The 15,907-nt window shown below is 45.4% G+C and overlaps 1 protein-coding gene across 1 annotated transcript; it reads left to right on the top strand.

Annotated features, from left to right (window-relative positions):
* Positions 1–3,995: 3,995 nt before the first annotated feature.
* On the top strand, positions 3,996–7,511 carry LOC118684731 (interleukin-17F-like). The gene is made up of 3 exons (XM_036379800.1): positions 3,996–4,019; positions 4,926–5,146; positions 7,274–7,511. Exons 1-3 carry the CDS (start codon positions 3,996–3,998, stop codon positions 7,509–7,511), a joined length of 483 nt encoding a protein of 160 aa, XP_036235693.1.
* Positions 7,512–15,907: the final 8,396 nt, after the last annotated feature.

Below are 15,907 nucleotides of genomic sequence, written 5' to 3'. Positions count from 1 at the left end.
GAAATGGCTTCTCACTGCCAGGGGGCAGGGATAGATGGGATATTGGGAAGAATTTTTTTCCTATGAGGGTGGTGAGGCCCCTGGATCCCTGGAAGTGTCCAAGGCCAGGTTGGATAGACCTTGGAGCAACCTGGACTAGTGGAAGGTGTCCCTGCCCATTCCGTAATTCCATGGTTTTGTGTTTTCCCTGCCCTTACGGCTGGGGAACCAATACTGAATTTCCCGTGAGAGGACACCAGGAGGAGCTCCAGGGTAGAGAAATCTGGGTAACTCCCTATCCTGTAGCCAGGGGCTGGCTGTAGGCTATGGGTGACTCCCATCCCCGTGTGGTGGTGGCCACCTCGGTACATCCTTTGCAATTGGGAGAGAAATCTTTGTTGACAAGGGGAAAAATTGCCCAAGGTGGCTTGAGAGGCAGGAGCAATCTGCTGGAAGTACAGGCTGAAATTTTTATTTGACCCTGTCATCTGGAGATTTCAGTGGCTGCGATTTCAGCTGTGGAAGCTCCTCTGAGCACCTGGTCTTGTGGAAAGTGCCCCTGCCTATGGCAGGGGGTGGAACTGGATGGTCTGTAAGGTTCTTTCCATCCCATATTATTCTGTGATTCATCCATGAAAACCTAAGCCTAAGTGTGTAACATATCCTGCAGTGCTGTTTCCTTATAGGAACTCGAGTAGAAGAGTTCTTGTAAGTGTAATTAAAATACTCTTTTATCTCCAAGTCCCCATCCCTGCTCCAAGCCCTTGATGTGTGAGAGGGAAAAGCTTTTTGAGATAACTTTATATTCCTATATATAAGGAAAAAGATCTTCCCTGTGAGGGTGGGGAGGCCCTGGCACAGGGTGCCCAGAGAAGCTGTGGCTGCCCCTGGATCCCTGACAGTGTCCAAGGCCATGGTTTGGAGCAGCCTGGGATACTGGAAGGTGCCCCTGCCCATGGCAGGGGATTGGAACTCTATGATCTTTAATGTCCCTTCCCGCCAGAGTCATTCTGTGATTCTAGGAATAAAAGTATTTTTCCTCCCTTGTGATGATTCATGTTTGGTGGCCTCTTTTTGACAAAATTTTTTTTTTAGCGAACTTCAACTCGTCAAGACAAGTTCAGTTATAGGAAATTCTGGTCAAAGAGGGAATCCCTGCTGAAGTTAGAAGGTGCTGAAGACACAAGAAGTGAGTGGAAAGTGGTGGGGGGGGGTTCAGAACCTGGTGTTGGGTGTGACAACATCATTGCTTCATCACACGTAACCATTTCCACTCCACCCCGTTCCTGCACAATCCAACCCATTTTCATGGCAGTGCCCTTTCCTTTCAGGGTGAACACTCAGGGGGGAAAAAAGGAGGTCAGCTTCTGGGCTAAAAAAAGTGGATTTCTGGTAATTCTACCCTCTCTTGCTCCTCCATGCTCTGTGTCGCATCTCAGTAGATGCGCTGGTGAATATTTGGGACAGTCAGAATAGGAACAGAATGTGTCACAGCAGTGGTGTTGCCTCAGGTGGATTGGGTAACCTGAAATGTGATAAACGTACAGGAGGAGAGTGGCTGGGCTCTGAGCTGTCGGTTGAACCAGACCACAAAGTCATGACAACATCCTGCAGAGATGTAAATCATCAGTCACTGGAGATTTCTGCTGCTGTGATTCAAGGGAGGTGACAGAGCAGGCATCATCAGTCCCTTTTCCTTGGAAAGTTTTGTGAATTTGTGAGAGGTTTGTGATTTCTTTTTGGTAGGACTGAAAATGTCATGAATCTGTTGATTTCCTGGATGACTTCAGATGAATTTGTGTGAAGAGTCCTACACTTTAGTCCTTTGCTTCCAGCTTGGTTACATAGCTTTGGGAAAGGTTTCTCTCAGGACTTTTCTCCACAAATAAGCTTCATCAAGTTGTGATGTGGTTTTTTTTTTTTTTTTTCTGCCATAAAAACAGCTTTTACTCCCAAAGAGACCTGCTGGTGCTCCAGGGAAACACCACATGCAACAACTTTCCAGTTGGTGGCTGCTCCTTTCTGGCTCACAGGCTGCAGAATCCGGTTTCCACTTCCATTTCCATGCCTGCCTCTCCTATTAATTATTAAGTAAGGATTGTGTGATTGAGAGGGATTAAATCTTCCCTGAACACAAAGGAACAGGACCAGGTGGAGGAATTCAAATGAAGCTTCTGACCCAGCTCTTTCAGGGCTGTTCAAGGATGATGGTCAACCCAAGTCCCAACATATCTCACATGAGTCCCACCAGACAAGTCAGGAGAGGCTTTCCTCACACCACTTTGCTGGCTACAGGGCCATGGGACTTATTAGAGTGTTTTGGGATTGTGCAAGACTTGTTGGATGTGCAGGAGCAAAGTGTGCAAAGGGAAGGATAAAGGTGATCAGTAAGACACTGTGCATGGGAGTGCTGAAGTCTCAGGGGTCTCTGTGGTCATGATGACCCCAAGATGTGTCAGAGAGTCTCTTTTTCCAGCCCAGCAGCCAAAGAAAGAGTCAGGATTCTTCTGTTCTCGTTCTCAAGGTTGTTTATTGTTTCTTATCTACAACATTCTTTCTCTGGCCTGCTAAGGTCTGTCTGGCAGGTTGGCTCATGGCACACTGACCGCCCTCGGGGCAGTGTTATCTTTTATACTAAAAACTACATCTACTTTATTTACAATAATTTCCCAATACCTATTACCTATGTTAGACAGTTCCTCTCTACTCTAAACCAATCTAAAAGTGCCAACATCACAGCAGAAGATGGAGGCTAAGAAGAAGAAGAAGGAGAAAGACTGGATATGCCCAGATTCCTCCATCTTGCCTCCTGAACCCCCATTCTAAAAACACCAAAATTCTGCTTTTTCACCCTGTGATAATTCACTATCATTCCGTTCAAGCTCTTGTGGCTTGTAACTCCTTGCACAAAGTTGGTAATTGTTTCCATGGGTTAAAATCAAAGGCACAGGCGTTTTTGACTCCATGCCAAGGTCTCTGAGCCCCCTGCCAGGGTCTCGAGTCCTCCAGGGCAGTCAGAGGAATTTCCTAGGTTCCCACACTAAAGATATCAAAGTGGACTAGCTCCAGATTATTCCATAAATCTGGGCCCCTCCTTGTGCTCCAGCTCCATTCCCCACCATGCATGTCCAAGGAGCCCAACAGCAGAAACGCTGCTCCAAGGTTCACCAATTTACAGGGCCAGAGAAAGGATAGAAGACCAATATTCCAACAGCACAGCTCAGGCAGGGACTGGGAGTCAAAGCTGAGCCAGAATGGGGCTCCTGGTGGTGGTCAAGGCCAGCGAAGGTGGTCAGGGCCCTAACAGGGCCTGTAAGAGTGTTCAGAATTCTCCACAATGTGCCACCACAGCAGGGAAGGCATCCCAGCTCCTGGTGCCCTGATATCCCCCAGCAGGAATTCCCCATGGCACTTATTCTTCCCCTGTCCACTCCCTGCTGGACACAGAGATCCCTAAAACGGGCTGGGTGTGGATTGTGCAGTTGAAGGGAGGTTAAATGGTGAAGTTCCATGTCCTGCCCTCATTTTGAGACCCCTGCTGGGTGCCTGACTTGGCAGCTCTCTGATCTCTGCTGTTGGGCTTGTTTGAGGCACGTGGAAGTGCATCCACATGAGTTTGTGGTGAAAGAACTCTATTATTAGAAAGAAGGGGGTGGAAAGGAGTGAAAAAAAAAAACACCTGCCTAAACAATTTGGTTTTTTTTTTCTTTCCTTATCTCTTGATCTGCCTAAATAAATGCTATTGGCTGATTTGGGATGCTGGTAGTAGTATTTGCCCTTCCCTTTTTTGGAGGTAGATGGGAGGAAGTGGGCTAAAAATTGCAATATCAGCTTCTAACCTCGGGTCAGGTAAGCCAGCTGTGCTGCAATGGAAAGGGTGGCAGTGCCTCAGCTTTGCTATAAAATGGAGAGCACAACTGGTTTTGAGACACAAGCAGGGTGGAAAGGGTCTCAGAGAAGGAGAATTCTCTTGTCCTGTGTCCCTAACATCCACCCAGAGCAGCAGGGAGGTTACCATGGCTTTCAGCAGCTCTGCTGGGGTAAGTACCTATATCTAAAAGAGAGGATAAGATGTATTTGCTGCAAGAGAGAAAAGCAGGGTGCAGATCTCCTGATTTGTGCAGGAAACCCTTTCAGTCTTGCTGGGAGCTGAATGGGATGCTGGGTGTGTCTGATGCAGCTGCTTGGTGCTGGAGTGACAAGGGTGTGATGGACTTATTTATTTATTTATCTGTCACTCATTATTTATTTATCTCTCACTCATCAGCACTGCTGATGTGGGATTGGCAGAGTCCTTTTTGCAGACAACATGTTATCAAAACTGCTGAAATTTCACTGTGGATGCATTTGAATTTCAGCCTGGGTAGCATTTGCAGCACTGTCAGCTTCTGTGATTTTCTTAAAAGCCCTGCATTTATTTTGCCTTCTTTTTAGGAACTGGGCTTAATGATCCTTGTGTTTCCCTTTCTGTTTAGGATATTCCATGATTCTATTATTTACTAAAACTCTGCCTGCTGGAAATGGCCCCAGAATCCCAGATTTTCTTGGGAAAAGGGCTATTTCCAGCAGATGGCTGTGGGCGGCCAGTTTTTACTGTCCTGAGAAAGCCATGGCTGGGCAAGGTTTTAAGCTTAGGCACAGGGGTCAGCTGAGTCCTTGCTCCAATTTTTAGATAAAAAGGTGGTGCTGTGTGACCACAGAGTAGGATCCTCATAGCTTGTTGGGCAGATGCTCTTCCTTGTGCAGAATCAACCACGAACCAGAATTTAAATCAGAGTTTAGCATCAGTTATGATGAGTTTTATTAACATCATTTTGCTATTTGCTCATCTCGGCCTATTTCACACAAACACAAGTATGAAGATGGTCCAGTCTAACCAAGACTTGGCTCTTTGTGCTCTCTCTTTCCTGACTGGGCAGGACTAATGACACCTTTCTCCCTCCCAGTTCAGATCACTGGTTTTGGTGCTGCTTTTAGCCCTCACTGTGAGGAGCTCACCCCACAGAAAGGCTGGTGCCTCTGCCAGGCTGAGGGAAGGCTGCCCAAACCAAAAGGATCCAAAATTCCCCACAACAGTGAACGTTGACATTCGGATCAGCAACTCAGATCAAGCCTTTGGGATGGTCCATGATGTCAGGAACCGGTCTCTTGCTCCTTGGGATTACAGGTAACTGTTCTGGTGTTCTCTAAATCGTGAGGGCTGTGCCACACCACAAATGGTTTTTTGTGGTGACTGTGGTTCATTCTCATTGTATGCCCAGAACCTTGAATATGGTTCTGATGCTGGCTGAGATTTCTTCAAGAGAAACTGTTTGCAGTGCAAGGGGCTATAACTGGAATGGTTTTTAACCATCTTGTCAGTCTTTATCAGTCATATAATCATTGAGGCTGGAAAAGCCCTCTGAGATCTTTGAGTCCAACCATTCCCCAGCACTGCCAAGGCCACCACTGACCCATGTCCCCAAGTGCCACATACACATGACTTTTAAAGCCCTCCAGGGATGGTGATTCCAACACCTCCCTGGGCAGCTGTGCCAGGCCTTAACAGCCCTTTCAGGGAAGAAATGTTTCTTAATATCCAATCTAAACCTCCCCTGGAGCAACTTGAGGCCATTTCCTCTTGTCCCTTGTTCTCTGGGAGCAGAGCCTGACCCCCCTGGCTGTCCCCTCCTGTCAGGGAGTTGTGCAGAGCCAGAAGGTCCCTCCTGATCCTCCTTTTCTCCAGGCTGAGCCCCTTTCCCACCTCCTTCAGCTACTTTTGGTACTCCAGACCCTTCCCCAGCTCCTCTGAGTACCTTTATAACCCCTCTGCCCCAAGCTGGTAGTGCTGCATGGGGTTGAAATAATAATGAAATTAATTATTCTTCTAGGAAAAGAATGATGTGAGTACATTGACATTTCATATTTTCCTAACAGAAAGAAACATCCAAATGCAGAAATTAAAACCAAACAAAAATGAATAGGCCAGTTGTGAGTTCTGTATTATTTAACCCAGCTCCACTCCATTCATCAGCTTCTAAAGAATGGTACAGCAGTATTCTAGCAATATTCCATTTCTAGGAAATCATTGTGAAACCACTGAGGATAAGGAAATCCTTTGTGTCTCACAGTGAGAAAGCACAGGTTAAATAGGATGATGGAGATTTAAACTAGAAGATCCTACCAAACCACTATGTCCAAGTGTGTGGCATTTTTGGGGTTCCCTGTCGTGGGGAGGAAAGATGAATTTGACTTTATGTTTTTAGAAGGCTAATATATTATTTTATGGTATATATTATATTATATTATATTATATTATATTATATTATATTATATTATATTATATTATATTATATATTATACTAAAACAATACTAAAGAATAGACAAAGGATATTTGCAGAAGGCTTAACAAGATGCTAATGAAAAACTTGAGACTCTCCAGAGCCTTGACACAGCTGAACCATGATTGGCTATTAAGTCAAAACAATTCACATGTTGGATAAACAATCTCCAAACAAATTCCAAAGCAGCAAAACACATGAGAAGCAAATGAGATAATATTTGTCTTGGTTTCAAAAGACAGGTGTTTGCTAAGGAGGGCAGGAGCCTCCCCTGAAGTAGAAAATGTAAACCCCCCCTCCCTCTAAATTGCTATAAATTTTAGATTAAGGGGCTCTCAGGCAAAAAATATGGGAGCAGGAAATAACAGTTCTTTAATAGGGAAGAAAATAAAAAGACAAACAATGCAGTAAACCAAAACAGCACTGACAGAGTCAGGACACAACCTGACACCCTGTTGGTCAGGGTGTTGGTAGCAGTTCCATTGGAAATGTGGCTGCAGCCCTCCTGGAGTGTCAGGTGTGGTTCTGCTGGAGCAGGGTGCAGTCTTCCTCTGACGATCCAGGGGAAGAGAGCAAGTGTTCCTCTGGGAAATCCAATGGAGAAGCTGTGTTGGTATTCCAGAATCTCCAGATTATATCTGGGTAGGAATGCTTGGCTCTCCCCTCTGGGCAGAGCATGTCCCAATAGGATGGTGTAGTCCTTATCAGTCATGCAGTGACATTCAATAGCTGTTATCAGATGTCTCCCCAGTTGTGGAAGAGATAAGGAAAACTGCCCACTTAACAGAAGACACCTGCCATATAGATGGCAAATAGAATACAATTGCTTGACAATCCAGGACAATATTATTTTCCTTTTTCTCTGAGGCTTATCAGCTTCCCAGGAGAAAAAAATCTCGGCGAAGAAATTTTTCCAGAAAAATATAACAGTGTAACACCGGTGCTTAAATCAGTTTTGTGTCCCTGTTCCCAGGCTGGACGAGGATCCCGACCGCTTCCCACGGGTGATTGCCGATGCCCAGTGCCGCCTGTTGGGCTGCGTGACCCCCCTGGGGCAGGAGGACCACAGCCTCAACTCCGTGCCCATCCAGCAGCAGATCCTGGTGCTGCGGCGGGAGCAGCGCGGCTGCGTCCCCTCCTATCGCCTGGAGAAGAGAATCATCACTGTGGGCTGCACCTGTGTCACCCCCGTCATCCAGCACCAGTCCTAGCAGCAGCCATCAGGGCAGGCAGCGTCGGAAAGAGGGAGTAAATCCCATAAAAATCCCTCTGGTGGAATCCCACAGCTGCCCGCTTCGCACTCCAGGAATTCAAGTCGTCATTCCCCTTTCAAATTGTCTCCTGAAACTCGTGATTCTTGCTGTTGTTCATTTATGGATTTCAGGATGGGGATCATTGGTAGCTGGTGGTGGAGGGGAGGAAAAGTTTTGTTTGTGGCCCCAAGCAGTGAGAGGGGAAAGCAGCGCTTTTTAAAAACTTATTTTTCCCTTGTGGTTTATATCAGTTTGGTGAATCAAACTAATTATAGTTTCCAAAATTGTCCTTGGCAGTAAATTGCCCTAATTGAATACATGCCCACCAGCACTGCCACAAAACATTCCTCATCCTGCACCTTCCTCCCTCCCTTCTTCATCCCTATCCCATTTCCCTTCTCTGGCCATCCCTGCTCACTGGGATATTCCTGGTGTCAGTCAGACATTGGTGCCACCAGGCCTGGTTGTCACCACAGTCTGGGTTTATGTCACTGCTGCAATTGATTTATTTCAAAACATTTTGGGAGGCAATTGATTCCACTTGTTGAGTGCTAAAATGGTAAAGAACCAACAGATATCTATATTTCTATTTATGTTTTCTATTTATGGCTCTATTTATGATTTTGTGTGTGCTCAGAGTATAAAAATATTGATAAATTTAATCTGTATTTATTCAATAACTTATCTGCTGAATAAAAATAATATTTTATTTAAAAAAAAGGTTTTTCATGGTAGTTCAGAATGATAACAGACACAGAGAAGGGGTTTGTGCTGCAGTAGCACTGAGAGATTTTGGCACAGATCGGGTATTTTCCTGTGCAGTGAGATGAGTAAGAGGGAGCAGAAAAGAACTTGCAGCCTAAATAGATGAAAAGACACAAAGAAGAGGCTGAAAGCAGTGAAGGGAGGTTCTGCAGGCAGTGGTGGCAATGGAATGAGGTTTTTTGGACCTCTGGGATGGTGTCTAGGGATGGTGGGAAAAGAGAGAGGAGATGTCACATTCCAGGGCTGCAGCCAGAATTTGGGATGGGAAAGCTCTGTCCTATCCTCCTCCTATTTATAGGCTTTATAAACAACCCCTATAAACAGCCCTCTCCTCCCCCAGCAGAATGGTTGGCTGAGCAGGAATGCAGGGAGATGCCAGATGGCTTCATCTCACTGCTCCCCAGCCAGGTAATTCACAGGTGCTGGATGGGATTGAAGTGGTGGATGAGGATTCCTCACATCCAGGAGCCAGGAGCTGGACCTGCAGGGCGTGGTTTGCTGCTGGGCTGAGGTGTCCTGCCTTAGGAAATGAGGAATTGCCCTGTCCCTCCCTGAGCTGCACAAGGAGCGCAGCCTGGCACAGCTCACTGCTCAGGAGCTGGACTGGGTGATCCTTGTGTTTCCCTCAGGATATTCCATGATCCTATAACTATCTACTATTTTATCAAATTACTGCAATGTTGCTTTTTTAGATATTGCTCCTCTTTCATCCAGATCTGAGCCAGGCTCTCAGACCTCTGAGTTTGGTTTCTGTTGCAGGAGGTTTTAAGCCTCCATTTCCTTTTACATTTAAATCAGGACAAACCCATGCAAACATTCTAGTATTTCATTTTGACTGCACAGAAACCACTTTAAATCAGATCCACCTGGTGCAGGTAGACCCTGGGTTTCCTCCCCAGGGTGGGAGATGAGTTATTGGGTCTAAATGAATCCAGGCCAGGTTGGGCAGGGCTTTGAGCCACCTGGGATAGCAGAAGGTGGCAGGGGATGGAATGAGATGGTCTTTGAGTTCTCTTCCAACCCCAAACATTCCACAATTTTGTGATTCTACAATTCTATGATGTCTCCTCTTGTTGGGAGGGATGAAAGTTTGACAAGAAAGTTTAACAGATAGGCATGCTTGGCAGAAAGATTTTTTTGAATGTAGACTCTGAAGAAGGAATAGAAATGAAAGCAAGTTTTGATATAGAAGAAAAGAATTGCTGAGCCAGTCTTACTGGATAACTAGGAAGGCAAAGGGTATTTTACTTAGAAGGGGTTTTTATGGCTTAGAGCAAAGGATAAACCCACCACAAACAGAAGATGTTTTTACCGAGCATAAAGATCCCACAGGCAAACAAGACTGCCAATGTTGCAAGTAGAAAAAAGATCTCAGAATTTTCTGCTGCAAGAAAACTGAAAAACAACTTTTATCTTAAAGGGTACCATACTAACTTTTTGTGATTGGAGAATAATAACATGAATATGGTAATTATAGCAGTTATGATAGGCTATAGGTAGGAGTAGAGGTATAGATTGGTTCTTCAGTATTAAGATGCTCAGCAAAGGAAAGTATATAATGCATTGTAACAAAAATTAAAGGGTCTTCAGGCTTGTCTGCAGCTGGAGCTGCCAGCTGTAGGTGTGGCTCTGTCAACCACCACCCTGGGCTGTTGTAACATGTTGGATACAGCAAACTGCGTTTTGAATTCCCGCATCTCTCATCCAGGCTCTCACATCCTCTGGTGCTCTTTGTTGAGTCAGGTGTGTTCTGTGCCCCGTGGGTCACTGGGAGCCTCTCCAACCATCCGTGGGTGCCCTTCTCACTCAGTTAGGAGCATCTGCCCCAGTTTGTGGCAGCAGCTGTTTCGTTATGACCACTGAGCTCTTCTTGTGGTGCAGAGCCAGCCCAGGGAGGCGTCTCCTGCTCTCCTCTCTCGGTAACCGCTGACCAGGAAATTGCAACCTTCTTCTTACTCCTGACCTACTTCTCTCCACAAACCTGCCTCCTGGGGCTGCCCTCACTTGTTTTTTCAGGGAGAAAACCACCCTACATCTCTCCTCTCAGTCATAATTACTTTGACACTGGGTTCGTGGCATCATCCTGCGCTGATGCTCCTAAACACCCACCAGCTTACCCTAAGAGTGGCCCTAACTGGATGGATAATGAAGTGGCTAATTAGGAAAATACAAAATATATGGCTAATTAAAGAAGTTTCACCCATGGGTCATGAGGTTTTGCAGGCAGAGCTCTCAGCTGCAAACCATACACACCACTCAGGGAGGCATTGCTTGTATGTGAGGTTTGTTTCCTCCTAATGGCATCATTCTTAGAGTGCAGCAGCTTGTAAATACAAGCCTGGTTGTTTTTTGGGCACTGGTTTTTGCTGCCAGCAATCTATTAATTTGGAGGTTGGAACTAGATGATCTTTAAGGTCCCTTCCAACATAAACCACCCTGTGATTCTATGAATCAGCGAACATGGCAAACAAATTTTAGCTTCTTATAAACAGCACAGTCATATCAGCACCGAGAGCAAGTGCAATTCACAGCCTTTGCTAAAGGCTTAGTTGGTTTGGTTTGTTCTCTTTGCAGCAGTGGCCCCAGACCCTGGGTGCCTAGCTGGGCATCTCTGGCTCTGCAATGGGGCTTGGAGCATCCTCCAGGGGCTGGGCTGTTTTACCAGGAGGAGGAGAAGACACAGCTGGAGGTGTAGCAGCAGTGCCACCTTGTCGTCTTGTAACCTGCTGGGCTAAGCAGCCTCCAGTCACAGGTTGGTATCTGAGCCTCGTGGCCTTTCCCATTCCTTTTCTCTTCTGATTTCCTCTCCCTAACCTCCTACATTTGTTTTTTAGCTCACTGCTCCCCTTGGCTGTGTGTTCTGGCAGCTGATCCTGGGGTGGCAGCTCCTGTGGGATGTTGGATGGGCAGAGCCCCCTGCATTACCACGGGCTGGGGGGCACAGCAGTGACCCAGCACAGGTAGATGCCTCCTCCCAGACCTGTGCTGTGACCTGTGGACATGTTGACTAAAAAGTATCTCAGGCCTCTTTGGACTCCTGACCACAGGCAGGTGCTCCTGGGAGTGTTCAGAGGGACTGCAGGCCATGGCAACCTATTCCACAAAAATCGCTGCTTTGGAAAGTGTTACAAAATTAAATATGTAAAGAATGGAAAGGTTGCAAGTGAAAAGGTTGGAAAAAACCAAGAATTATCTGTTCGGTAAGGCAGAGGGTTAACGGCTGGAAAGTCGACGTGGTTTATTGGGAGTTTGACATTGCAGGCAAAATTTTAAAGTAATGAGCAATTTTCTGATCAGTCCAGAAATGCTCTGGAGGAGCAATTTTCTGATCAGTTCTGTGGGGATCTGTGGGTTGGTGCCAACATGATGGGTACAGATGATAGGATGAGTTTCTGTATCAGCTGCAGGTTCTGGAGATGGCCCGAGAGACCAGACCAGAAACCTGGTGGCTCCTGTGCCACCATCACCTCCAAAACAGGAGACTTTCCTTGACCTTCCCTGTGAGGGTGGTGAGGCAGTGGCAGAGAGAAGCTGTGGCTGTTCCATCCCTGGAAGTGTCCAGGCCAGTTTGGATGGGGCTTGGAGCAACCTGGGATAGTGGAAGACGTCCCTGCCCATGGGAGGGAGGATGAGATGAGATGATCTTTAATGTCAAACCCAAACCATTCTATAATGCCACAATCTCCTTTTGTTTCCATCTCCTTCTCCCTTTTCCTGCTTTGATATTATTTTTAACCTCGTGCTCGAGAAGAATGAGTGGGCTGATTCTGCATTTCCTACAGCACTGTTGCAAGGCAGTGACGAAAAAAATCCCAAACCTGCTTAAAATGTGTGTGATTGTCTGGTACCACTCAGCAAAGCCAGAGATGTTGGTGGGGATGGCATGGGCTGGTGCTGGCTGTCAGGAGCTGAGAAGATGTCAGCCAGGCTCAGCACCAGACACAGACTACACTTTCTGCCTTTGCTGCTCACAAAGAGGAGTTCCAGGAGCTGGACTTCAGTGATCCTTCTGTGTCCCTTCCAACTCAGGATATTCTAGGATTAAAAACATTTTTCATATTTTCTAACTATTCCCCATACTTCCAGGGCTAGATAGGGGAGGAGGTTCAGACCCTTACCTCTTCAGAGAAATCCCTTCTTGCTTTTGGTGTAATTGTTTATTTATTCTTCCTTAAGAAAAGTGGCTCAGCTTTTCTACCTTTTCCTATAACTTCAACAAAATATTAAAAATATGTTTGACGCACTTTGGGGCTCATAGACTGACAAAATGCTGTTTTCTGGGCACAGCTTTCTATGAGTGAGTAAAATCAGTACAAACCATCATGTTTCTGTTTATCTGCATTCTTAGTAAGCACAGTATATTTATATCATGATCAAGATTCCCAGTTCTGGTAAATGAATAGAGATGGTTTATCTCCCCTCTAACGTGACCCTATAATTTTTAAGGGTGGCTTTTTATTTCAGACTTCTGAAACTTATGTTCTTGGCCCTCGTTACAGCTGAATCTGCAGCACCTTTTAGAAGAATCTGGTTTCCATCCAGATTGCTTTGATAACTGGCAATGATGAGCGTGATTATCTGCAAAAATCCAATTTCAAACTTCCCTTTCTGCTGGGTTTCACTCACAGGTTGCCAAGACACTGCTGCTCAGGTTTTGCAAACTGACATGAAGCTGAGATGGGGAGCAGTGCTGGACTGGAAACTTTAATGTTGGAGAGGGTTTTGCAGCAATTCCGCCCCGCTCCCTCCAATGACAATATCACTGAAGAGCATCAAATTAGCAGAAATTTGCACTGAAACTCTTGAAAACAAGGAGGAACAATCTTTACCTGTTGAACCTCAAACTGATAAGAGCTGTGCATGCGTGAAAGAGGAGCTCTACTCTCTTTGGTGTCTCATTGTGTCATTATTGATTGTAGAAGGATAAGACACTGATGAGGTCATCCTTGTCAGGATGCAATGGTTTGGGATTATTCTGCACCTTTCCAACTGAACACAGCAAGGAAGGAAATCAGGAAGGAAAATCTCTTGGCTCATGGTGCCAGGAGTTCCTTGCAGTAGGAAAGAAGACAGTCCTTTGGCCCTATATATCCAGTTTATTAATTAACCTATTAAATGCTTCTGCAGGAGCATGTAGAGCACCCAAGCAGCCTGTAGGTGTGAGCACAGAGTTGTCCAAATAAATAAAAGTGATTCTGTCTAAGGCTCAGATTTAGCTGGGTTGGTAAATGGTTCAACAAAAATCATGCTGAATTTTTGCAAGGGAGTGTATCTTCCATAAGGCCAGGTTGGATAGGGCTTGGAGCAACCTGGGGTAGTGGAAGGTGTCCCTGCCCATGGCAGGGGGGTTGGAATTAAATGACCTTTAAGGTCCCTCCAGCCCATTCTATTCCATGATGATGATGCTGATCTGTGAAGTTTGTCAGCAAAAAGCTGTTGGCTTTTCCATGCTCCAGCTGTGTCATCTCTTTCTGACCTGTTTCTGAGGTTTTCCACCTCAGCAAAGCTCTCTCAGCATTTTCCAGTCCCCACTACACATGTGCCAACTCCAGCTAGTGGCACATGACTTCCAGGGAAGAAAAGGTTGGACTTTCTGTCATTTTAACTGTTGGAAGTTACTTGGGCTAATTGCAGATCATTTGACAAAAACTCCTTCTAGGAGTGGTAGGATGTTAAGAGATTATCTAAACAACAAGGAAGTCAGTTCTGTTTCAATGTTCCTGGACTAATATTTATATCAATCTTTGAAAACCTTGAAGGATGAGTGTTCCTTGATGCTTTTTGTTTTAGGGTTTTTTGGTTTTTTTTTTTTTGAAGTCCATTCTTGCTTAATAACTTGTGGGACAGTCAGCTGGGTTAAACTTCAGGACCTGCAGGAGAGCTTAAGGAAGAATAACTGGAGATAAGATCAGAAACTAGCTAAGTTAGGATCACACACACTCCTAGATTCCTCTGTTTAGGCAAAGTTATATCAATGTTTGAAGGTAACTGAAGGTGTGGACAGGAGTCCACTGCTGTGATTGCAGGTACTGGGGTCAGCCTGAGTTAATCAATGTTACCTTGGCCCAGTGTTTATCTGCCAGGTCAGGGAATGGTGTGGCTGTGCTGTGGGTTTAGGTTACAGGCTAACCCAGCTGGAGCAGGTTAGGGAGGGTTTGGGCTCACTGGAACAGCTGGAGGGAGTAATTCCCAGTAGCAAAAGTTGGGATGATCACAGCTGGATCTGGAGAAGATGCTTTCACCTGAGAGGAGCTTCCCTCTGGTTAGAGACTCTCAGCCCTGAGCTCTGTTCCTCTACAAGTTCTGTATTTGCTGTTGCACTTGCTGGCCCCTCAGCAGGGCCACACCTCCCTGAGACAGCAGCAAACAAAACATCCGCGTCTTAACCAGCCAGCCTTGCCCTCTGAACCAGGGAACATGTTCACTGGGGCACTTTTAACCCGAGTGTGCTTTAAATAAACCCACCTGCTGTGCCAGACACCCACCCACGCAAGCGCCATCCGCCGCGGCTCAAGTGCTGCGTCAGGGTGCTCCACTTTTGAAGTGCTGAAAACGTGTTGGACAGGCACGAACACAGAGAACAATCATGACTGCGATCTGCCAGATGTGGTTAATTGCTTCAGTCACCCGCCTGACTCTTGTGAGCTTCCCCCAGTGTACCCAGGTGGTGTCTCTGCTCCATGGAAAAGGGGCTGGGCTGAGATTCACAGGTGATTTTGGAGTGAAGGTGAAGCTCAGCAGTGGAAATCTTTCTCCTAAAACTCACTGTTTTAGGGGAGGGAGTTTCTTTCCCCCCAAAGAAGCATTCAAAGTGTTGTGTTGAACTCATCTTTACAAATCCTTTTCCAATTGGATAATTAGGTGGATTACTGGGTAATTACCCAGCAGAAATTTGGTTTTTTTTTTTTTTTTTTTTTTTTTTTTTTCTTGTCAGTCTTTAATGTGAATCTCTTTGATACCACTTTATAAATAATTTTCCTCCAGGTATCTTAGCTTTTCTATTGGTAAAATGGTGTTTTCCCTATTTTTCCCCCCATGGGCTATACATTCTACTGCTGCAGAGGTAGATGTTATCAAGAGAATTGGAGGATATAACATCATGTAAATCTCTTTTATGGTCATGATAGAGTGATTTCTTGCACTCAGGAAGAAATCCTTCCTTCTTTATCAGGAACACTTCTTTAGAAAGAAAGGAGAATACCAAAGAGATTTTCACTGATTTCTTTTTATTACACAAAGATAAATAAAAATTACCTTAATAATTTAAAAAATATATATTAGGATAATACATTATTACCATGTTTTCCACCAGCATAAATACATTTACATAAATAGACATTTAAAAGTGTAAACTAAGGATGGGTAGAGTTCCCAATACTTTTCAGCCTGGCACATGAAGGTGTCCGTATTCTGAATTTGTGGAGCTCAAGATTTTGGGGGGAAAACATTATTTTTTACCCAAGATGCCTAATTCTCAATATATTCTGATGTATCCTTGACAAATTTTATGGCTTGATTCAGCTTTTTGGAGGCCCTTTCCACGCAAGGAAGCTCCCCGTGGCTCCTCGCTCTTGCACCTCCAGCTCCCT

The sequence above is a fragment of the Molothrus ater genome, chromosome 3, assembly GCF_012460135.2.
Source record: "Molothrus ater isolate BHLD 08-10-18 breed brown headed cowbird chromosome 3, BPBGC_Mater_1.1, whole genome shotgun sequence".
Classification (NCBI taxonomy): Eukaryota; Metazoa; Chordata; class Aves; order Passeriformes; family Icteridae; genus Molothrus; species Molothrus ater.
Note: the sequence above shows the minus strand (reverse complement) of the source record. Positions and strands in the feature narration are given on the sequence as shown.